Source organism: Helianthus annuus, chromosome 13, assembly GCF_002127325.2.
Source record: "Helianthus annuus cultivar XRQ/B chromosome 13, HanXRQr2.0-SUNRISE, whole genome shotgun sequence".
NCBI classification, from domain to species: domain Eukaryota; kingdom Viridiplantae; phylum Streptophyta; class Magnoliopsida; order Asterales; family Asteraceae; genus Helianthus; species Helianthus annuus.
Window position 1 is genome coordinate 2646626 of NC_035445.2, and position 25462 is coordinate 2672087.

The following is a 25462-nucleotide window of genomic DNA, read 5'->3' on the forward strand; positions in this document are numbered from 1 at the left end:
GTATTAATTAACTACTATAGAAAAAGTATAAACTCAGTTGTTGGATTTGATGGATTATCTAAAAATTACGAACTAAAAGTGAGGTTTAGATTGAGTTGTAATAAACAATGATGAGAAAAGGTGATCACTCCGGGATTCAGATTTTGTAATTACTAATAACTTAGTTGATTGTCATATTGGATACTATTGGTTAAACGATATAATTATCAACTATTCATGCAATGAATAATTATTCAACCAACAAAGTATAATCAGATTTAAACGTATTTATGTCTCTGTCTAACACAGGATTCGTTTGTCAAACGAATTATAAAAACGCAAGTAAAGGCCGTCTGTCACACGATTGCAATCCGAACTCAATACATAAAACAATAAACCAAATCAATAGTGTCTTACACAATCATTCACCCGAAGTGTTCACGAGAGATTTAGCCGCTCATCTCGGTTCGGTTGACTGATCTTCACCGGCTTGATACCCGGTTGAAAAACCCTTGCCGTCTACTGCCGTCGAAGATTGATATGTTTATGTTGCTGACTCGTGAATAAAACCAATGTGATTATTATGTTCCAAGCCCACATGTGCCTTTTTCTTATTCGGCCCCACAAAGAAAAACAAAACAATCCACGTGAGTTGATGATGATTTTGATGTTGACCAAAAACCCCAACCTAAATGGCGGCCCAATCAAAGAAGTCGGCCCAGGCCATGTATAATGATGATGATCATATATCGATGATATAATACTTCCTTTTTTTACCTTTCAATCTCGGTCCAATAAGAAAGTCCACGTGCAGCCTTTCCTAGTCCCGCATGATGTCACTTCTCTCCAATTCATTTGTATATGTGTGTATTGAAAATTATCATGGATGATGTGTTGTTGACTACCCTCCTCACGTGACTTGTGATGATATTCCAATATTGACTTTGTGTGCCTCCTTATGTGCGTGTCTTTTGAGGTAGGGGTTTAAACCCATTATTTTTAATATCCCTCACATAAGATAACATATGCGATGCTCTATGTCATCCATCGTAGGCTACAGTTGACTTTTGCTGGAACCATAAGCATTAAGCAACATATTAACTTCACATAATGACACTCCACCCCCTGGACTTCATGGTTTCGCATTTGTTTCACATTCAAGCTACCACTTGACCCGAACACGTCCCGAATGATGTAATACATCGTGATACACACCTCGTTTGTTCCTCTTGGTCATTAAGCATCCGTATTTCACCATTTTATGTGATTGACCTGTAAAACCACAAAAACTCGTAGTTATCACATTCTAAATATATAATCACACAAAACGCATTAAATCACATAAGATATTACACTTAAGGCTCGTCTTTTACACTCTCCATCACATCCCCACACTTAACATTGATTGTCCTCAAGCAACCATCATACACATTACTCACCTTATTAACAAATCACTTTCAAATCCCTTACTAATTAACAATTTAAGGTCCCGAGCCATACCCGTCCCATAGACTGACACAATCGAGATTGACAATCTGACAAGGAAGTGATACGCATTTAAAACAATTTAAGACTTACCTAACTAAAACTAACATGCTTATGATACTACACACATGCCACACACCCCTCACAATGACCACTCCTCTCGGTTTAATCAAGACTAGCGTGTAATGTGCTAGTGTATATTCGCTCAAAACCAAATACGCTACCTTGCAATCATAAGCGTGTATGGCAATCACACCTCCACTGTATCAAATAACGTAGCACATATCAAAAGGACTTTCGGGTTTTGGGTTAAGGGTAAAGGTAGGGAAAGATTTTTTTAGCTTTTTATGTTTATTGGCGAACACAATTGAAAATACCAAACCATGATAACTTATTCACAATAATACTAACACATGGGTTATTTTCAACCCATTTATTTAACATGAACATAACAATAATAATTTTTTTTCTTTTTCTTTTTCTTTTTCTTTCTTTTCTCTTTTTTTTCTTTTTCTTCTTTTTCATAACAAATACACAATTGTCATTCATGGTTGGTAATCAAACGAGTCAAACAAGGTGTAACAAACGAAGGGTAAGAGGCTCAACATGGTTAACTAAGGTGGGTGGATAAACAATCAACATATGAAATAATGAAGGGATCCTAATGCCTTTATCATTTATGCGCATACGCTAAACCACAGTCTTGGCACGTATCAAACCACACAAGTTCTAACACAAAGCAACATATGGCCTACTCTCAGCAAATGAACATTTATTGCAAATTTAACTAACCACTAAGTAGGCTCAAATATCTCACCGAACAAAAGGAATATGGGTTACCGACACGTAGCATGTGTAATTCTTAAAGCATGTTACCCCTAGTTAGGCATCTCTTTTTAATTCTTTTAAAAACCTGTCAGAAAAACTCTCATGAAACTTAAAGGGACAACCATGACTAGGGATCTAAGTTAGTTTAATATCAGCAAGGAACCTTTAAGCAATTGAAAATATTGGTTTTCATGTAGTTCAAGCATACTTGAGACAAAAAATTTTAAAATTTTTCAATTTTTCAACCCTTCAAGCTTTTAAGATCAACAATCTTACTAACCCTTTTCTCAAGTTACCGCATCCCCACACTTGGGATACATTGTCCCCAATGTATGGTGCAATTTATAATATAAACTCGAGAGATACCACCCGCAAACCATGAACGACTAAAAACCTACTCGACGCGACACAAAGAAACCACTCCCAACACAAAAATTTTACACCACCAAATACACGAAAACAAATAAAACACAAGATAGACACACACATGCACCTGATCAGAAAACAAGTGAGTGTCTGTGGCGGTGTAACTGCTGCGATCTAACCGGAACATACGCCCCTCATAGATTATTTGAGATCTCATCGGGGATGTTGCCAAACATCCCCACACTTGATTCCTTGAATCCGTGAAGATGGAATATAGAAACCTGTCAAAACACAAACACACCAAAACGAAACCAAACCAAAATACAATACTCTACATCCTCGGGCTGCCTCCCGAGAGCGCTAAGTTTAAAGGTCTTCAGCCAGACCGTACCTGCTATGCGTTACGGTGGTCTCAATGCACACTTACCCAAAACATTTCCAACGAATGCCCGGAAATTTACATGCCGTCTCCATAAGCTCGTCGATATAATTGGCATGTTTAGAAAGCACACGCGGGTTTTGCTGATCCACTTCACGAGATATACACCGATGTCTTGTAGCTTCACCCTTTTCATCTTCTTCCTTGAACCCTCTTCCCCACACTTGTTAATTGGAATGCTTGATATGGGAAGAAGTTCGGTACACATATTTATCTCCTCAGACTGCTCTGCCTCCTCATCCTCACACACCATCTGATCCACCAATGACTCTTCATCAGATAAAGGATTCATTGGTGTGGTATTATCCTCCACAACCTCCTCCTCCATGTGAGAATAATCTCTAATATCAACAGATAATGGTGAGAGACGCTCTTCTATTTCTATCTTCATTTTTAACTTTTGACACTTGGAAACTAGGCAGCTGATTCGATCTTCATCGGAAAGGTTGGGTGCTGATAAATACTGCTCGAGTTTGGACAAAGTCACTTCCAACATAGCAAGCTCTTTCTCCTCCTCGGTCTTATAAGTATAGACACCCTCGGGCTCAGGATATTCCTCGGGATGATACTGTCGGTATCCCTGATACGGTGTTGAGATGTACGCATCCATCATTTTTTTATTCCAATAATCTGGATTTTCCAAATACACCGCGCACACATCATCATAATAAGAAGTATGATAACGACCGCAACAGAAACATCGACCATCCGTCCTTGGCTCATAATAAGTATCCTCGTCCCGATCCCATCCATCAGAGTAATAACCATCCTCCACCGTTGTATCAGAATCATAGAAATATGGTGGAGGGGAAGGATTATCATAGCAAGGCATCGGTGGCTCTTCCAATTTCGCTTTTTCTCGTCTAAATCGGGCCTCATGGCAACCGATACACGGGTGAAGTGGTTCCCCGCACAAAATGCATCTAAGAGAGCTGCAGAATATTGTAAGATCGGTCATCCTGCACAAACACAAAAACACAAGCACCACGCATAAATTTGAACTAAACAAACAAAACTGACACTATTTTTGGATTTTTATTTTTTGTTTTTTTTATTTTTTTTTATTTTAACTAAAACTTAACACTAAACACTTTGCGCACGCCTCCCCGGCAACGGCGCCATTTTGATGTCTATCGTTAGTGACATGCAAAAACCGAAATAAACTAGTAGCTAGAGTAAGTCGGATATCGAACCAGAGGAGGATTGTGGAAAGTGTTGTAATGAAAAGTATTATGTAACTACTATAGAAAAAGTATAAACTCAGTTGTTGGATTTGATGGATTATCTAAAAATTACGAACTAAAAGTGAGGTTTAGATTGAGTTGTAATAAACAATGATGAGAAAAGGTGATCACTCCGGGATTCAGATTTTGTAATTACTAATAACTTAGTTGATTGTCATATTGGATACTATTGGTTAAACGATATAATTATCAACTATTCATGCAATGAATAATTATTCAACCAACAAAGTATAATCAGATTTAAACGTATTTATGTCTCTGTCTAACACAGGATTCGTTTGTCAAACGAATTATAAAAACGCAAGTAAAGGCCGTCTGTCACACGGTTGCAATCCGAACTCAATACATAAAACAATAAACCAAATCAATAGTGTCTTACACAATCATTCACCCGAAGTGTTCACGATAGATTTAGCCGCTCATCTCGGTTCGGTTGACTGATCTTCACCGGCTTGATACCCAGTTGAAAAACCCTTACCGTCTACTGCCGTCGAAGATTGATATGTTTATGTTGCTGACTCGTGAATAAAACCAATGTGATTATTATGTTCCAAGCCCACATGTGCCTTTTTCTTATTCGGCCCCACAAAGAAAAACAAAACAATCCACGTGAGTTGATGATGATTTTGATGTTGACCAAAAACCCCAACCTAAATGGCGGCCCAATCAAAGAAGTCGGCCCAGGCCATGTATAATGATGATGATCATATATCGATGATATAATACTTCCTTTTTTTACCTTTCAATCTCGGTCCAATAAGAAAGTCCACGTGCAGCCTTTCCTAGTCCCGCATGATGTCACTTCTCTCCAATTCATTTGTATATGTGTGTATTGAAAATTATCATGGATGATGTGTTGTTGACTACCCTCCTCACGTGACTTGTGATGATATTCCAATATTGACTTTGTGTGCCTCCTTATGTGCGTGTCTTTTGAGGTAGGGGTTTAAACCCATTATTTTTAATATCCCTCACATAAGATAACATATGCGATGCTCTATGTCATCCATCGTAGGCTACAATTGACTTTTGCTGGAACCATAAGCATTAAGCAACATATTAACTTCACATAATGACACTCCACCCCCTGGACTTCATGGTTTCGCATTTGTTTCACATTCAAGCTACCACTTGACCCGAACACGTCCCGAATGATGTAATACATCGTGATACACACCTCGTTTGTTCCTCTTGGTCATTAAGCATCCGTATTTCACCATTTTATGTGATTGACCTGTAAAACCAAAAAAACTCGTAGTTATCACATTCTAAATATATAATCACACAAAACGCATTAAATCACATAAGATATTACACTTAAGGCTCGTCTTTTACACTCTCCATCACATCCCCACACTTAACATTGATTGTCCTCAAGCAACCATCATACACATTACTCACCTTATTAACAAATCACTTTCAAATCCCTTACTAATTAACAATTTAAGGTCCCGAGCCATACCCGTCCCATAGACTGACACAATCGAGATTGACAATCTGACAAGGAAGTGATACGCATTTAAAACAATTTAAGACTTACCTAACTAAAACTAACATGCTTATGATACTACACACATGCCACACACCCCTCACAATGACCACTCCTCTCGGTTTAATCAAGACTAGCGTGTAATGTGCTAGTGTATATTCGCTCAAAACCAAATACGCTACCTTGCAATCATAAGCGTGTATGGCAATCACACCTCCACTGTATCAAATAACGTAGCACATATCAAAAGGACTTTCGGGTTTTGGGTTAAGGGTAAAGGTAGGGAAAGATTTTTTTAGCTTTTTATGTTTATTAGCGAACACAATTGAAAATACCAAACCATGATAACTTATTCACAATAATACTAACACATGGGTTATTTTCAACCCATTTATTTAACATGAACATAACAATAATAATTTTTTTTTCTTTTTCTTTTTCTTTTTCTTTCTTTTCTCTTTTTTTTTTCTTTTTTTTCGTTTTCATAACAAATACACAATTGTCATTCATGGTTGGTAATCAAACGAGTCAAACTAGAAATGCAGAATTTAAACACACAAAAGTTCAAGAAACATTCACCTAAGATGATCACCGAAGAGTTTAGCCGGACATGGCTCGGTGCATCATCATCATAATCAAACTATTGTTCATACGAATCAAAAATACAAACCGAATGATTGAAATTGTTCAAAACCAAGCCAAGTTCTCCAAAATCGCCCAAAAGATGTCCTAGAACCGTCCAATGATGAGAGATACCCAAAAGACACTCAAAAACCAACTTAAAAGTGGCAGTTACACATTTTGCTCGCAGACTCCACCGTAAATTACGGCTCCACCGTAATTTACGGTGGTCATGATTCTTTTACGGCATTAGGAAACTGTGTTACGGTGGAGAAGAAAACAAACTCCAGGTCCACCGTAAATTACGGTAGGACCGTAATTTACGGTGGTGAGCTTCCTTGACTTCTTTGTTGTGTCTCGTGTCCCACGCTCGACCCGTTCTTCACCAACACCTCCAAAGCTGCGTTTACTCCATCTTTTAGCTCCTAAACTGCACCTGAAACATAAGCACCGTAGTTATCTAATTCAAGATAATTACACGATTTAGTGGAGGATTATTTGTCTTTTAACATGCTTAAGGGTCGTCCAAAGGACCACCCGTCACATCCCCACACTTAACCGTTGCTTGTCCCAAGCAACTCATCCAAATGATTTCAAAACAAGTGATCAAATCAAACCAAGCAAAACATGCAATCTCTTTACCAACCCCTTTTTTAACACCCAAGCAATGCACCCCTCTCAAATTCTCTCCTCTCGGCTACAAGTGAAAACTAGCAAAGATAAGCTAGACACACACTAGGCAAACGGGTGGTTGCACAATCATAAGCTTGTACCTAAATCGATCATTCTCCTACAATGGGTCAAAAATGAATGCAAATCAAAGGGACTTCAAGGTTGTAACGCGGCTAGGTGTATAGGTAGGAAATGGAATATATATGAAGTAGCGAAAATTCGACCCGGTCTTTTTATTACAAACAAAAACAAACTAACAAACAAACGCACTACTATATACAAGACAATTAAGCCCATTTTTTTTTCTTTTTTCATTGCTTTTCTTTTTTTTTTTTCAAACAAACAACCATAGGATAACGCATTAACCATATCTACTTCCAACTAGCAAAACTACTAATACTATCACTAACACTATCCGACCGGGTCAAATTTGGGTAAATTTTAAGGAAGTAGCTAGGGGAAACAAATGATAAGCTTCACAGGCACAAAATGGGCAACTAAATGTCCAAACCCCCGCCCCTCTCACTACCATGCTCATATATATACTTATGAGGTCCAACCCCCCAAGTCCCACACTCGCTCACACCATCGACGAGGCTACCTAATGCCCTTATCCTTTCTACATTCATGTTTAGCTAAGGATTCAAATCGCATTCAAGCACAAGTTCTAATGCACCCCCACCCGTAGCCACTCTCATCAAAGACAATTATTTATGTACAAGTGTGGCTACAACTCTCACCAAGAACGAAAAAGGTATCAAGGGTTGCCGGTGCATCAACTTGGGGTTAAGTTAGGGCGTTCAAAATCTCACATCATTTCGCTTGGCTCAAAATTTTTCAAAAACCTCAAAATTTCCCCCATCCCCACACTTAGGATACATTGACCCCAATGTATGGTTTTGGGAGGCTTTGATCACTAAACTCAATCACCATCAACAAAAGCTTGTTTTCTCAAACCCCAAATTTCTTTTTGTATTTTTCTTTTTATATATTTTTTTTATGTTTTTCTTTTTTTAAACACGACACCACCAACAAACACCAACCCAACAATCAACCACATAATCAAACACCACCCATCCTCCCAACCATAACCAACATAAAACCAACAAATATGTACAACCTATACACAAGAGAGAATACCACCTGATTAATAGTAGCGTGGTCCCGGAGGTCCAAAGGTGGATGACATCATATCATTCCACTCTCCAAATCCGAATGCGCCGCTGCTACTCCCCTCTTGTTGTTGTGGTCCCTCCTGTTGCCTTGGGTCAAGCCACTGAGAATGGTGGAGTGGTGGAGTCGGATATGAAATGCTACCATCATAAGGCGGCAATGAGGCATAGTCCACATGTTGTGGATCCTCAACGACCGGCCTTCCGGCATGCCAATCCGCATGCATCCGCCTCATTTGATCATCATGATATCTATTATTAGTATCCACCTCTCGAGAGTATGCGTGGGTACGGTTCCATGACTCATTGCGATCGAAGCTATGTTTTAACGACCGCTCTATGCTTGCACTATTCCTCATGTTTTGATCATACAACGTCCTCTCCGGCCCCGACCATGTATCAAAAATAGATGCCGGCAGACGTTGACTTTCAATCACCTCTTGCATTGAACCACTATAAGCCCACCCCGGCTCATAAGGTTGTTGCGCATAGTCGTAGAACATACCACCGTGACCTCCACCAAAACCCCCTAGACCAACATTTGCACCACCATGCGGCTCGTCCGCATAATCCTCGTCCCCGCTCGGAACCATTTCTACATCACTCTCCGGCTCATCCGGCTCTCCCGGTAACAACTCTCTTGCATTCAACTTTAATGCCCTCCACCTTTGACCTTCAGATTTCAGCTTATGATAACGTTCCGACTGAGTATACGTCCAAACATTCCCCAACCTATCCAATGTAAACGGCTCTTGCCTTTTTGTCAAACCTCGGTCTTCGGATGTTAGTGCTTTCTGTTGTTTCATCAAACCCGTAATTATGCGGCAATACGGGACGATATCTCTTCCATATTTGTTCCGGCATATCCATAAGTGGTGCATGATAAGGTAGCGTATCGGGAAGCGTGGGGACCCATGCATCAACGAATAAAGAACGGGTATCTCTGGGTACCTCACCTGTTCTTTGTCTCCCCTTCTTGGAATGACATTGAGAAGGCAGATTGTATGCAGCAGTTTAGCTTCAATCTTCAAGTTCTTCCGGTATAGAATACCACTGTATCTACCAGGAAAAAACAATGCTGCCAACATGTCGTTCCACCTAACATGCTTTTCCGGTTTGAGCAATAAGTCATCAAGTGTGGGCACCATGTATTCCCTAGATGGAAGACTGTCATACTTTCCAAGCTTCTTCAGTGTATCATACGACATCTCCACCGGTACCCCATGTACCATCCCGATCAACTTCATTTGTGATGGCTTGTTGAAATTGTGACATTTTAGCGTTGCCATCCACTCTTGTATCTCCATCATGAACAGATTACTCTTGTCTTTGTCGAAGCATTTAAGCGCCCCTTCCCAACCTAAAGCGCGAAACTTCGCAAACACCCCGAACTGGCCAAATTGGGGCTCATCAACTTCTTTCTCACAAATAAACGCGGCTGCCTTGTTTTTCAACTTGTTCATGCAATCATTGTAAAGTGTTGGCTGCCAAATCTCGGGTTGATCATCCAAAGACCCCGAGTTCCATACCGGCTTTTCACTCGGGTCTAACGCCATCTCTTCTTCGCCTTCACTTTCGCTTTCACTAACCCTACACATATATTGCCTCTTTCTTGGTGGTTGCTCCTTTTGTTTGCCCTTGCCTTTTGATGATGATGAACTTGATCCCGCTTGTTCCTTTGTCTTAGCCATTACCTACACACATGAGACAAACAACAAAAGCAAACACCAAATTAAACCCTCTCTTCAAAATCATCCCCACACTTGCTTGTTATCATGGTTGTAGATGTTAGTGAACCAAAAGTGTATCAAGAATTTTTCAAAAATTGGGCATGGTGTCTCTACAATGTAGAACATCCCAAAAGTTCACTACTTTAACCACAAATCCTACATCTACAACTACAAACCATGTTCAATAATCAATTTCATAATCATATCTTAACAACAAGCAAGTGGGCAAGAGCACATAACCTAAATCACCTTACTTTTCACAATGTAGCACCAAAATATAACAAAATAAGCTTTCATACCTTGTTTAAAGATGGAAGAGTGCTTGTGAAACCAAAAACCCCAAAACCCCCAAATTGTCTCAAACTAGGGTTTCGAATTTGGACCCCAAAATTGCGTTTTCTCTGAAATCTCTCCTCACAATCACAAAGCTTGTGAAAAATTAGTCAAGTTAGACCAAGATTCCACTTGATTTGGACAAAAATTGAAGGTTTTATGAAAGATGGAAGGTAGAAGAAGCTATGGAGGTTGTGGGTTTTGAGAGAAGAAGATGGTGATGGAAAAGTGAAAGAGAATGGGTGGATGGGGTTGTTTTCACGTGATGTTGTTTATTAGATTTTTTTTTTTTTACTTTAATTGCGGAACCCCTACCGTCGGACACAACTTTTCTGCGTACCGTAATTTACGGTCTCACCGCAAATTACGGTGAGACCTGAACATCACTTCCTTTCACCGTAACTCAGTAGAGTTACACCGTAAAACCCCACAATTTGTAATAGCCACCGTAAATTACGGCTGTACCGTAATTTACGGTGCTCGCTGGGCATCCATATTTTGACAAAAATTGAGGTTTTATATGACAAATTTTTAGATTTTTTAGGTTTTTCGATTTTTTTATGTTTTTTTAATTTTTTCAAAAACTTGTAAAAATTACCTACCCCCCTCAAAAATCCCGTGTTGTCCTCAACACAATGTAAGAGCAATTCGTGACCCGAACATCCCCACACTTGTTTCGAACACGGACTTCGAGGAACTATGGCAATTCTGCAAATATACAAACAAAACAAAACAACACTACTATGTACACTACCACCAAACCTGGGCCTCTCATGGTTGTTCCTCCTCGACCGGGCGTAAGATGTAGCCCGCTTTGTCAAGCTCCAAGTTGTTGATGTCATTTCCTTCCAAGTACGGCTTCAAGCGGTGACCGTTCACCGTTTGTTGTTTCAACGTTTGCTCATCTTGGATGTCCACATCACCAAATCGCCCAACTCTTCGAATAACATACGGACCCATCCATTTGCTTTTAAGCTTGCCCGCGAACATCTTCAATCGGGAGTTGTACAACCAAACTTTCTGCCCCACTTCGAACGTTTTCTTGCGCAATTTCGCATCATGTACTTTCTTTAGCTTATCCTTGTAAGCCGATGCACATTCGTACGCCTCATCTCGAATCTCTTCTATCTCGCTCAATTGCAACTTCCTCAACTTACCCGCCTCATCGTAATCCGCGTTGACTGTCTTGATCGCCCAATGCGCCCGATGCGCCAACTCCATCGGCAAGTGACAACCCTTACCATACACCATCCGGTAAGGTGTTGTGCCAATCGGAGTCTTGTAGGCCGTACGGTACGCCCACAATGCATCATCCAACTTGCTCGACCAATCCTTTCTATCCGTTCTTACCGTCTTCATGAGAATCTCCTTGATTTGACGGTTGGACACTTCGACTTGTCCACTCGTTTGCGGATGGTAAGGTGTGGCGACTCGGTGGTTCACGCTATACCTCTTCAATAATTTTCCGAAATTGAAGTTCTTGAAATGTGAACCACCATCACTGATAATAACCCGCGGGATTCCAAAGCGAGAGAAGATGTTGGATTGAACAAATTTACAAACAACCGAATGGTCATTTGTCCGTGTTGCAATAGCCTCAATCCACTTCGAGACATAATCCACAGCCACAAGAATATAAAGAAAGCCATTCGAATTCGGAAACGGACCCATAAAATCTATTCCCCATACATCAAATATCTCTACAACCAAGATTGGTTGTAGTGGCATCTCATCCCTCTTCGATATGCTACCCATCTTTTGGCAATTTACACAATTCCGGGCGAACTCAATTGCATCCTTAAAGATAGTGGGCCAATAAAACCCACAAGAAAGTACCCGATAGCCGGTTTTATGCCCACTAAAATGACCCCCGCAAGCGGACGAATGAGCATGAGTTAAGATTTCTAACACTTCCGTCTCGGGCACACACCTCCGTATAACTTGATCCGGTCCGATCTTGAAGAGATCCGGCTCATCCCAAATGTATTGCCTCACTTGAACCATAAATTGTTGACGATGCTTTTTGGTCCAATGAGTTGGAATGGCACCCGTGGCTAAATAGTTGACGTAATGAGCGTACCACGGTGCAACGAAAGTGGAAACGGCTAAGAGTTGCTCATCGGGGAAACTTTCATTGATTTCACTCACATCATCGGTCCCTTCTACCGGAATCCGAGACAAATGATCCGCTACTACATTCTCGCTTCCCTTCTTATCTCGGATCTCTAGATCAAACTCTTGTAATAATAAGACCCATCGAATCAATCGCGGCTTCGCATCCTTTTTCTCCATCAAATACCGAACTGCACTATGATCCGAATAAACCACTACCTTACTGCCCCAAATATACGAGCGAAACTTATCCAAAGCATACACCACCGCTAGTAATTCCTTCTCGGTTGTGGTGTAGTTAAGTTGCGCTTCGGATAAAGTTTTGCTTGCATAGTAAATAACCACCGGTTTCTTGTCAACCCGTTGACCCAAAACTGCACCAATAGTGGTATCGCTTGCATCACACATTATCTCGAACGGCTTTGACCAATCAGGTGGTTGCAAGATAGGCGCCTTTACCAAGTGTTCCTTCAAAACAGTGAAAGCTTGCATACACTCGTTAGTAAAATCAAACGGAACATCTTTTAATAACAAATTGCATAAGGGTTTGGTGATGACACTAAAACCCTTAATGAAGCGTCGATAAAAACCCGCGTGTCCCAAGAATGACCTTACACCCTTAACATTTTTAGGAGGTGGCAAAGATGATATTACCCGTATCTTTGCCTTATCCACCTCCATCCCCCTTTCCGAAATCACGTGTCCCAACACAATGCCCTCTTGCACCATGAAATGACTTTTCTCCCAACTTAGCACTAAATTTTTCTCAACGCACCTTTTCAAAACCTTTTGCAATTCGTTGAGACAAGCATCAAAAGTAGTGCCAAAAATGGAGAAATCATCCATAAATACTTCGAGCGACTCTCCAACCATGTCCGAGAAAATACTCATCATACATCGTTGGAACGTTGCCGGAGCATTACACAAGCCAAATGGCATTCGCCTAAACGCAAAGGTGCCATATGGACATGTGAAGGTGGTCTTGTGTTGGTCATCCGGGTGTATGGCAATTTGATTATAACCCGAATACCCATCTAAGAAGCAATAATATTTTTGACCCGACAATTTTTCAATAATTTGGTCAATGAAAGGTAGCGGGAAATGGTCCTTAGAAGTGGCGGCATTCAATTTTCGGTAGTCAATACACACCCGCCACCCGGTAACCGGTCGGGTGGCAATTTGTTCACCACTTTCATCCTTGACTACTTGAATGCCGGCCTTCTTAGGCACAACTTGGGTGGGACTCACCCAAGCGCTATCCGAAATCGGATAGATGATTCCCGCATCCAACCATTTAATTACCTCCTTTTTAACTACCTCCCTTAGGTTCGGGTTCAACCGCCTTTGAGCTTCTCGTGTCGGTTTGGCATCTTCGGTTGTGATAATTTTATGCATGACAATGGATGGACTAATTCCTTTGAGGTCGGCAATCGTCCATCCAATAGCACCCTTGTTCGCTTTTAACACCTCCATCAACGCTTGCTCTTGTGCCAATTCCAAATTAGAGGCAATAATGACCGGTAAAGTGTCATTATCCCCTAGAAATACATACTTCAAATGGCTAGGCAAGTCCTTGAGCTCCAACTTTGGTGGTTCCTCCAATGATGGTTTTGTACCCGAATCGATCTCTACCGGTAAACCCTCGAATTGGTGGGTCCATGGTGGTCTACCTTCCTTCATTGCCATAGCATCTTGTGCTTCCTCTTCAACCCGTAGTGCATAAGCATGTACCTGTTCAGAAAAGTCACACAGGCAAATATCCAAACCATCCTCCTCATACTCATGCGGGTTGCATCCATCTACTATGTCTGCCATGAAACACTCATCAACACCGTTAGCATTAGAATTGTTAGTAAAAACACTCAAACGCATTTTTCGATTTCCAAACGCCATATCAACTGTACCAAACCTACAATCAATAATAGCATGTGCGGTGCTTAAAAATGGCCGACCCAAAATTATATTTTGTTGTTGTTTAGGGTCCGCCGATGAGTAATCCAAAACTAAAAAATCCACCGGGTAATAAAACTCATCAATTTTTACAATAACATTTTGAACCATACCCCGAGGCAACATATGGGACAAATCGGCCAAAACAACCGTCGTCTCCACCCTTGCTAATGGACCAAAGTCATATTGGTCGTATAAGCCCCCCGGTAAAATGCTAACTCCAGCTCCGAGATCTAGCAACGCCTTAGCCATTTGAAAATTACCAACTTGTACATTAATCAATGGCGTGCCCGGATCTTGGAGCTTAGGAGGAAGCTCCCCATTCAACACCGCACTCACTTGCCCGGTCAAATCCACCCGCTTAGGCACTTTCTTTTTGTTTTGCCTTTTTTGTGTACATAATTCTTTTAAGAATTTTGCATAAGCGGGGACTTGTTTTATTGCATCGAGGAGTGGGAGATTTATTTTTACTTGTTTGAACATATCCCACATCTCCTCTTTTTGAGGACCTCTCGACACAATAAAATTTTTCTTTCCCGGGTCAAGTAGGGCCGATGGAAATGGAACTTAACTCGGTTCACCCTCAACTTTTTCATTCTTTTCACTTTCACCCAAACCCGGTTTTTTAATAATTGTTTCTTTTGGTTTAACCGGTGAAAGTTCATCATCACTTTCAATTCCCGTGATATCCTCAACCACCCCCTCAACCAATTCGGATGACAAATTGGCTTTAAATTCTTTCCCACTTCTTAAAACACTAACATGATTAATATTAACATTACCTCGTGACGAACCATGTGAAGGGTTTACCTTAGTGTCGCTTGGAAGTTGACCCTTTCCTTTCTTCAATTCCGCCACATCGGTTGCTAATTGACCCATTTGGGTTGTTAGTGATTGGATGCTTTTATCACGAACCTCATCTTTTTGCATTCGCACTTCGTCTAGTTGGTTCCGTTTTTGCATCTCCATTTGCATGCTCTTTAGCATCTCCATCACCTCGTTTCCACCCGAAGACCCCCCTTGCTCTTGACCCGTTTGGTATTGCTTTTGATAACCTTGGTTATTTCCGCCTCGGTATCCACCTTGATTATTGTAAGATGGGCGTGAACCAAAATTACCTTGGCTACCTTGAAAATTTGGGTTCGCTTGATTTGAAGGGTTCCCATATCTAAAGTTCGGATGGTTCCTCAATCCGGGGTGGTAGGTATTAGAATTCATGTTGTTGTAGTTCCTACCACCTCCTCCTTGACCTTGACCTTGAACCGCATGGACCTCCTCGTATTGCCCTTCCAACATCCCTTGGCAATTTTCAGCCGCATGACCTATTTCATTACACAAAGCACAAACATTATATATTTGGTTAGTGGTTTGAACATTACCATCATCTATGGCGTGCACTTGCGGTCGGTTAGTGGTCGGTCGGGCTCTTCTTGAGGCTTGAGCTTTCCTCTTTGATGTAGTTGCCATGCTTTCCAAGAACTCCCAATCTTCATTCTCATAGTTTGTTCCAAAAGTCCCACCGGTGATAGACATCAAATCACGTGCGTCTTCGGCACTCAACCCCTCATGAAAGGCATTCATTAACTCCCACAATTCGATTCCATGGTGAGGGCAATTCTTTATCATCATATTAAATCGTTCGAACGCTTCATGGAACATCTCACCATGTTGTTGTTGGAAGCTCCTCAACCCCTTTCTAGCATCATTGGTCTTTTGGGCGGTATAGAACTCGTCTAAGAAAGTTTGTTGCATTTCCCCCCAAGTGTAAATAGATGCCGAAGGCAAAGTGTAGAACCACTTCTTTGCCTTATCCTCCAAAGAAAACTGAAATAAGACCAACTTGACTTCATCGGCCGAACAACCTTGACTCCCAAAAGTGTTGCAAATTGAGTCATAGGCCTCTAAATGAAAATACGGCTCCTCCGTTGCTAACCCTTTGTACTTCGGTAAACTTTGCAACGAGTTTGTTCTTACTTCAAAAGTTCTCCCTTGGTTGTTGTGAGGAATGACCACCGGTGAAGGGTTTTGAGTAATGATTGGCCTGAAATGTGCCTCTATTCCCCTTGCTTGTTCCCTAAGATGCCTTCTTGGAACACCCAATCGACCCCTTGGACGAATAGGACCCATTGGTCTTGGTATAGGCCCTTGTGGTGCAATTGGTTGTTGGGGCATCGGTGGGTATTGAATCGGCCTTTGAAATTGTGGTTGCACATGTTGTGGCCGAACTTGTTGCAATGGAATAGGTTGTTGTATTGGTGGCCCTTGTGGTCGTGGCCGAATGTGTTGTGGTATAATTTGTTGTTGTGGCATTCCACCAACACTTGCCATCCCTTGAGATTGACTTTGCAAATACCCAAACTCCCCTTGATCACCATAACCTCCATAACCGTACCCATCATCTTCATAACCCTCATAATCTTCAAATCCCTCATCATAACCATCTCCTTGAATTCCCGAGGTCTGCCCAAATGGGATGGTCGAATACTGAAAGCCCGATTGTTGTTGTTGTGGTCTAAAAGATGAAGTAGTATGCACGATAGTTGAATTGGGTGCAATTGTGAAGGTGGATGATGATTGACCCGTAGTTGGGGGAAAGAAGTGGGATAATGGTGGGATTGTGGTGGATGGATTGTAGGTGATGGTAGGCTCAGTTTGAGTGGTGATTGGTTGGGTAACATTGGATGGTGTAAATTCAGCGGTGGTATTAGGTAATGTAGTGTTTGGTGATGGTTGGGTGGAAGTAGGTATAAAGGATGAGGATGATTGACTGGTTGTAGGTGGAATCTGAGAATCAGCCATGATGTTTCTCGGTGTAATGGGTGAAGTGGGTGAACCAATGATTTTGTTTTCTCGCACTAAAACTCGGTTTTGTCTTAACGTTCTTTCAATTTCCGGATCAAACGATAGCGGTGATGACCTGTGAGAGCCTCTAGTATGCATACACCTGAAGTACCTGCACACTAAACACAACCAACGTAAACCCGAAAATAACAAACAAAACTATTAAACTAACACACGTTGCGCACTACTCCCCGGCAACGGCGCCAAAATTTGACGTGATGTCGTGGGTCACGCAAATTTAATCCCCAAACAACTGTAGTTAGTGGTAGTAGGGTATCGAACTCAGGGAGTATGTGGAAGATGTGTCGATTGTATAGCTTTGTACTTAAACTAATTATTAGACTAAATTGCAGAAAATTAAAATTCAAGAGTTTGGTTTGTTGATTTAGAAAACTAAATTAAAAACTAATTCAAATCAAGATTGGTTGTAAAACAAATTAGGGGAGAACAATGATCACCTTAGGTTTCAGTTTCTTTAAACAGTTGTGTGTAATTCCACTAGAAAGAGTTACATAGACATAACTCGTGTATATATGATTGAAGTGATAAAAGGGAACAAAGTACTCGGATTAGATAAACGCGAGGTTGTTTCCCGATGACCAATTAATCAATAACCAACCCTAACCCTTCCCGTGATATCTCGGTTGCCAACGGCACCAAGAACGTACGATTAAGACTAGAAATTGCAATATTGATTAACAAACTACAAACAATCAAACATACACCATGACATTCAAGCAACGCAAGTTGTCATTCTAGAAATGCAGAAATTAAACACACAAAAGTTCAAGAAACATTCACCTAAGATGATCACCGAAGAGTTTAGCCGGACATGGCTCGGTGCATCATCATCATAATCAAACTATTGTTCATACGAATCAAAAATACAAACCGAATGATTGAAATTGTTCAAAACCAAGCCAAGTTCTCCAAAATCGCCCAAAAGATGTCCTAGAACCGTCCAATGATGAGAGATACCCAAAAGACACTCAAAAACCAACTTAAAAGTGGCAGTTACACATTTTGCTCGCAGACTCCACCGTAAATTACGGCTCCACCGTAATTTACGGTGGTCATGATTCTTTTACGGCATTAGTAAACTGTGTTACGGTGGAGAAGAAAACAAAATCCAGGTCCACCGTAAATTACGGTAGGACCGTAATTTACGGTGGTGAGCTTCCTTGACTTCTTTGTTGTGTCTCGTGTCCCACGCTCGACCCGTTCTTCACCAACACCTCCAAAGCTGCGTTTACTCCATCTTTTAGCTCCTAAACTGCACCTGAAACATAAGCACCGTAGTTATCTAATTCAAGATAATTACACGATTTAGTGGAGGATTATTTGTCTTTTAACATGCTTAAGGGTTGTCCAAAGGACCACCCGTCACCCACCTCTTAAGCTCAAAGAACATCCGAAAGGTTTGGAATATGCTTTTCTAGACAACGATGGTAAATCACCTGTAATTATTTCGTCTAAATTAAATAGTTTAGAAAAAGAAAAATTAATTAAACTTTTGAAAAAACATAAAAATGCGATCGCTTGGAAGCTTATAGATATTAAAGGAATAAGTCCTTCCATGTGCACGCACAAAATTTTAATGAATGATGACTACAAATCGGTAATACAACCACAACGAAGAGTAAATCCAAATGTGCAAGAAGTGGTTAAAAACGAAGTCATTAAATTACTTGACGCTGGACTTATATACCCTATCTCAAATAGTCCCTGGGTAAGTCCTGTCCAAGTAGTTCTAAAGAAAGGAGGTATAACGGTAATAACTAACGAAAAGAATGAATTAATACCAACGAGAACCGTCATAGGATGGAGAGTATGTATAGACTATAGAGGATTAAATGAAGCAACAAGAAAAGATCACTTTCCTTTATCCTTCATTGATCAAATGTTAGAAAGATTATCCGGTCATAAATTTTATTGTTTCTTGGATGGTTTTTCAGGTTACTTTCAAATCCCGATAGCGCCGGAAGACCAAGAAAAGACAACTTTCACATGTCCCTATGAAACTTTTGCTTATCGACACATGCCATTTGGTCTATGTAATGCCCCCGCAACATTCCAACGTTGCATGGTGGCCCTCTTCCATGACATGATAGAAAAGACAATGGAAATCTTCATGGACAAATTTTCTATATTTGGAGACTCATACGACCAATGCCTCGATAACCTTGAACGAATGCTATCCCGATGTGGGGAAACTAACCTCGCCCTTAACTGGGAAAAATGCCATTTCATGGTAACAGAGGGAATAGAACTCGGTCACAAGGTCTCAAGCGACGGAATGGAAGTTGATCGAGCAAAAATAGACACTATTTCTCGATTACCTCCACCATCCTCCGTTAGAGCAATCAGAAGTTTCTTAGGGCATGCCGGATTTTATAGACGATTTATCAAAGAATTTTCTAAAATTTCAAGACCTCTAACGAAATTACTTGAAAAAGATGTGCCTTTCATCTTTAACAAGGATTGCAATCAAGCGTTTCTAACCCTCAAGGAAATGCTAGTCAATACACCTAGCATGATAGCGCCTGATTGGAAATTTACTTTCGAAATCATGTGTGATGCAAGTGACTTTGCAGTTGGAGCAGTCTTGCGACAAAGAAAAGAAAAGCATTTTCACCCAAGTTATTATGCTAGTAAAACACTTAACGATGCACAAGAGAATTACACGACAACTGAAAAAGAATTACTAGCTGTGGTATTTGCTTTTGATAAATTTCGTTCTTATCTTGTTCTTTCTAAAACAATAGTCTATACAGATCATGCAGCCATTCGATACCTTTTCAAGAAACAAAACGCAAAACCCCGTTTGATCAGGTGGATTCTACTCCTCCAAGAATTTGATATTGAACTCAAAGACAAAAGAGGAGCAGAAAATACAGCAGCAGATCATCTTTCGCGCTTAGAAGACCCAGCTTTGGAGGCAACTAGGGACGAGCAAATCAACGAAAAATTTCCAAGAGAGTCCCTAGAGATGGTGGAATACAAGGAAGAACCATGGTATGCCGACTATGCTAACTACTTAGCTAGCGGTATAGTCGCCAAAGGATGGCCACATCACCAAAGAAAAAAATTCTTTTCTAATGTGAAGCATTACTTTTGGGAAGATCCTTATCTTTTCAAAATGTGTGCCGACCAACTCATCTGAAGGTGCGTACATGGTGGTGAAGCAAGAAGAATTCTCCGCCATTGTCATGAAGGTCTATACGGAGGACATCATGGTGCCGCTAGTACCGCACGAAAGGTATTTGATTTAGGATTTTATTGGCCGACCATTTACAAAGACGTGCAAAGTCTAGTTAAGACATGTGATGCTTGCCAAATATCAGGTAATATTTCTTCCAAAAATGAAATGCCACAAAATGGCATTCTCGTTTGTGAAATTTTTTATGTGTGGGGACTCGACTTTATGGGACCTTTCCCGCTGTCAAAAGGAAACAAATATATACTTGTGGCAGTAGATTACTTGTCTAAATGGGCCGAGGCCGAGGCACTTCCAACAAATGATGGAAGAGTCATGGTAAGATTTATGAAAAAAAATATTCTCTCGTTTTGGCACACCTAAAGCATTAATAAGTGATAGAGGTACCCATTTTTGTAATCATCAACTCGAAAAAATCTTAACAAGATATGGGGTCTATCACCGGGTCTCAACAGCATATCACCCTCAAACAAACGGACAAGCCGAAGTGACTAATAGAGGTTTAAAACGAATACTTGAAAAAACTGTAGGATTCAATAAAAAGGCATGGGCTGATAAATTAGATGATGCTTTATGGGCTTTTCGAACTGCTTATAAAACAACAATAGGCACAACCCCGTACAAGCTCGTCTATGGAAAAAGTTGTCATTTGCCGGTAGAAATAGCTCACAAGGCCTACTGGGCAATAAAAAAATGTAAACTTAGATTTAGAATTTGCCGGTAAAAATCGATTTTGTCAAATAAATGAGTTAGACGAATTAAGGAATTATGCATACTCTAACTCTGAAATTTATAAGGAAAGAATGAAAATTTTGCATGACAAACACATTAAACCTAATGAATTTCGAGTAGGAGATCAAGTTCTATTGTTTAATTCACGAATTCGATTATTTCCGGGTAAACTAAAATCTAGGTGGTCAGGACCTTTTTCCATCACCCATATTTTTCCTCACGGTGCAGTAGAAATTAAATCTCGGAATGGAATTCCATTCAAAGTCAATGGCGAACGGCTGAAACTCTATCAAGGATTCATTGAGGATGAGGAAGAGATCTTGCTTCAAACGGTCGACGAGTAAAGGCATCAACATCATACCTGGTAAGTTACGAACAACCGGATGAACATCGAAACTGGTAAGTCTTCTATCAGAGTTTTGGGAAAACAGGGCACTCACACGAGCACTATAAAATAATAAAAAATAAAAAACTTTGCTCGGCACGGGGCCGTGTCCACTGAACACGGGGCCGTGTCGACGCAACTGTCGGGTTAAAACCCTTTTCAAAACAATTTCTTCAGTTCAACACGACCCGTTTCCCCACAAAACTCTCTGGTCCAGGCGATTTTTCGCAGATTTTCAACGTCTCCTGTTGTTCTAACAACATCAAGGTATGATTCTATCCCCATTAGTAGTTAGATTAGTTACTTGTATGTAGTTAACACATCAAAAATTTGGGGAAAAATCTAGGGTTCTTGAAGTTCATCCGGATCAAACCTCAAATTTTTGCTTAAATCTGTTAACATTAGTATAGATTGGTGTTATGGAAAGTAAACCCACTTGTATTGTTGATAGATTTGCCCGATTTCTCACAAAAACCCCAAACCCTTGTTTTTGAACCGAAAAAGATAAAATCGAAGGGGTAAACGGTTTGTTTTGAGAAAAACGGCACTTGGGGTTTCATTTTCGGGGGAAACCGCACATACTTAACCAAAAGTTTTCAAGTTTTTGGGACCGGGTCGAAAAATGGAATTTTTGAGTAACAGACGCCTGGACACGGGGTCGTGCCCGCTGAGCACGGGGCCGTGTCCAGCCACTGTTTTCAGTTTTCTCTGAAAAATTTCATTATTTCGTACTAACTTTTGGTGTATTCTTTCAGATGTCGAAGAAGTTCACAAGATTCAACGCAAATGAGCTCGATGCTAGGGCCAGATATGACATACTTCAAACAAGACCGAAAGAATACCCAAGACAAGTGTGCACGGATCTCTTAGCCATGGTGAACCAACTTGACCGGTTTAACAACCTCGTTACCGGCCCACTAAGGATTGCCCTAACCACTAGACTTCGTTCCGTCCATGAGTGCACTATGGAGTTCTATAGCACCTTCACTTTCAATTCAAGGTGCGACCCTTTCGACAATGATGGGGTGGCATTCCGATATGGTGGAACGAAGTACTCGATCTCAATGGCACAATTCGGGGCAATAGTTGGGTTGTATACGGAGGAAGATTCGGGGAGTGAAGAGAACACCGGAGGGGTGTGAGATTTGGATGAGAACGAGTGCCAAGCCGCGTGGGCTCAGATTGGTGAAGGGCACTACAACCCAAGCAGCACAAAGAGTACTAAGTTGTGGGACCCACTCTACCGATACATCCATAGGGTCCTCGGTTACTCTCTAAGCCAAAGGCATGATAGTGGTGGCGTTGTTGCGTTGAGAGATTTGATAGTCCTTCACTGCATTCATACCCGGAGACACCTCGATGTTCCATATCTCCTGCTATGAAACATGCATCTGAACCGGCTAGCTCATGAACCAGCCCCTATCTTCTTCGGGGGGTGGGTATACCGTCTCTTCAAGCACTTCGTGAACATACCTAGGTCTTTCGAAAGAAGCCCATGGTCGAGAAGAGTCGATGGGCACATCTGCCGCTCCATGAACCTAATCTATGAGGCGGAAGACGGGTCGGTTAGCTTTCAGAGGATGCAAGGGCATGCATGGAACCCGCAAGAGGCGCTAGTCCTTCATGCTCCACAGTTTCAACAACCTCCCCACTACCAATACCATCCTCACGGTGATCCGGGCCAATCGTCCTCACAAGGAGGTGGTTTTCCTAACTTTCAGAGTTTACATGATCTTTTGCAGGAAAACCTTATGTGCACCAGGAACACCTACAACCTCACCAACAACACATACAACCGGGTCAGAGCCATTGATAGAAGCATCTCCGATATCCAAGATGATATTGGAAGCATCCGGGAGTACATGGCGGGGCATGGAGGAGGAGGTGATGACGAGGAAAGTGATGAAGACATGGACTAGGCGGGTGGAGTAGGAGCAGGAGCAGGTGGTTGGTGATCCCACAGGTTAAACCCCCCCTTTTCTATCAAACAATTTCCGGCCTGCGTGCCGAGTGTTAAACAATTTACTTTCCCTAACTTCTTTTTATTTCTACTTTTGTTTTTAATTTAACTTGGTGGTTTGGATGTTGAACTTGATAATCTAGGATGTTTGGTATTGTTTGGTGTGGCATTTATTGATAAAACAGGTACATACGAGGCTTAGAGTACTAAACATTAGTACTACTAAAGTCGGGACAGGAAAACCGGAGCTAGAAACCTGTTTTTCAACCTTGCAGACTGTCTACACGGGGTCGTGTCCGGCTGACATGCCCCCGTGCCCACCTCCCAGACCTGTTGTTTGTTTAATTTCTGCAGATTTTTGCCAGACACGGGGTCGTGTCCAGCCAACACGCCCCCGTGTCCACCTTCTGTAAGTTTTCGTTACTGGCACCTGAACACGGCGTCGTGTCCATCCGACACGGGGTCGTGTCCAGAGTGCCAGTAACATAAAATTTTGCTTTTAACACCCTTTTACACATTCAATCAACCTAAAAACTTATTTTTGGGACACATTGAGGACAATGTGTAATTTAAGTGTGGGGGGGGGGATGCTAAAACTTTGAATCTTGCAAGTCCTAATTAACAAGCCTTACACAAAACTCTATTGGAACCGCTAATCACCCCAAATTTTTTTCAAAAAAAATTTCATTTTCCTTTTTACTTGTCTAGGTTTAAGTTGGGAATTTCAAGTTCTAACAAGGTTATATTTTTACAAATTTACAACCGATAGCGTCGTGATAAAAAAAAACCAACATAAGAAAATTATGAAACGGCATGACAACCTTAGTTAAAATTGGATTATATATACTTGATCACATAAAAACCCATTCCCACAAAAGTGAGTTTTGAGCCTTTATTGAGCATACAAATACATATCTTTACACTAAATGCTCATTTTTCATTTCTTGTGTGAATAGCCGCTTGGTTCTTATGACTCTAGAACTTGCCACGACAATACATTCCCGGTCCTTACCAACCTAAACCCAAGTAAGTAAATGATGGAGGCATTAGGACTAACCCTTTTTCTTTCTACACCATTATTTTTCATTTTTTTACCACCTACCCAAAATCCCCCTAGTTAACCCCTTTGAGCCTAAACCTTTTCATTTTTAACCCAAAAACAAACACCCTTTTTACCCACCAAAACCCTTTTTTATTTTAACCCTTTCTTTTAGTAACAAAGCTCGGTTTTTCTTATGACTTGAAAAAAAATAATTTGATGAAACCAAATAAACAAACAAGTTTATCAAAAATAACTTTGTTTGAAAGAAATGGTTCATCAAAATAAAATAAAATTGTGAAAAATAAAAAGTCTTTCAAAAACCGACGCTTTTTATGCTTTTCGCCCTTTTACTAACCACTAACCCAACCACCCACCTTTAGCCCAAGCCTAACCTCTCACCCAAAAAGTCCTCTTGATATTTACAAAGGTATATAGTTAAAAAGGAGGAGGATTGATTGCTTGGCAAGCTTATGGTAGAAGTAAGTTCCATGCCGCTCTCGAGTGATTCACTAGAAAATACACCTTCGGCCGAGTGTTGACTGATCCCCCGTGAGGTATGTGAACTTGTATATAAATAGAATTTTAAAAAGGCATATTATGCCCTAATAAGTAATTGATCTTATGAAACGTTTTTAATAATTCATGACGAATAGGATTGTAAATAAATAAAAATAAAACTTAAATAAAGAATCTTGGAAATCACGACACTCTATGACAAGCCCAAAAACCTTCTCTTCTACCCATTCCATTTGGGAGTGAAAAAGCCACATTATAAAGAGTTTTGCTTGAGGACAAGCAAAGATTCAAGTGTGGGGGTATTTGATGTGCACAGAATTCAACATATAAATTACATCAATTGTGGCAT

The 25462-nt window shown here is 40.7% G+C and overlaps 1 protein-coding gene and 1 non-coding gene across 2 annotated transcripts in view; one reads left to right on the forward strand and one right to left on the reverse strand.

The window, feature by feature from the left end:
* Positions 1-2852: 2852 nt before the first annotated feature.
* LOC118485582 overlaps positions 2853-25462 on the reverse strand; it is a 30152-nt gene continuing 7542 nt past the window's right edge. The window contains exons 2-7 of the mRNA XM_035981826.1: positions 13242-14201; positions 12270-13145; positions 11238-12143; positions 8509-9989; positions 6737-6881; positions 2853-2939 (exon numbers count right to left, since the gene is read on the reverse strand). Of these exons, the coding sequence (XP_035837719.1) occupies positions 2853-2939; positions 6737-6881; positions 8509-9989; positions 11238-12143; positions 12270-13145; positions 13242-14201 (4455 nt within the window). The remainder of the gene's footprint in view (positions 2940-6736; positions 6882-8508; positions 9990-11237; positions 12144-12269; positions 13146-13241; positions 14202-25462) is intronic.
* Positions 16018-16123, forward strand: LOC118486095. The gene has a single exon (XR_004877951.1). It is a non-coding gene; the product is annotated as a small nucleolar RNA R71 (small nucleolar RNA).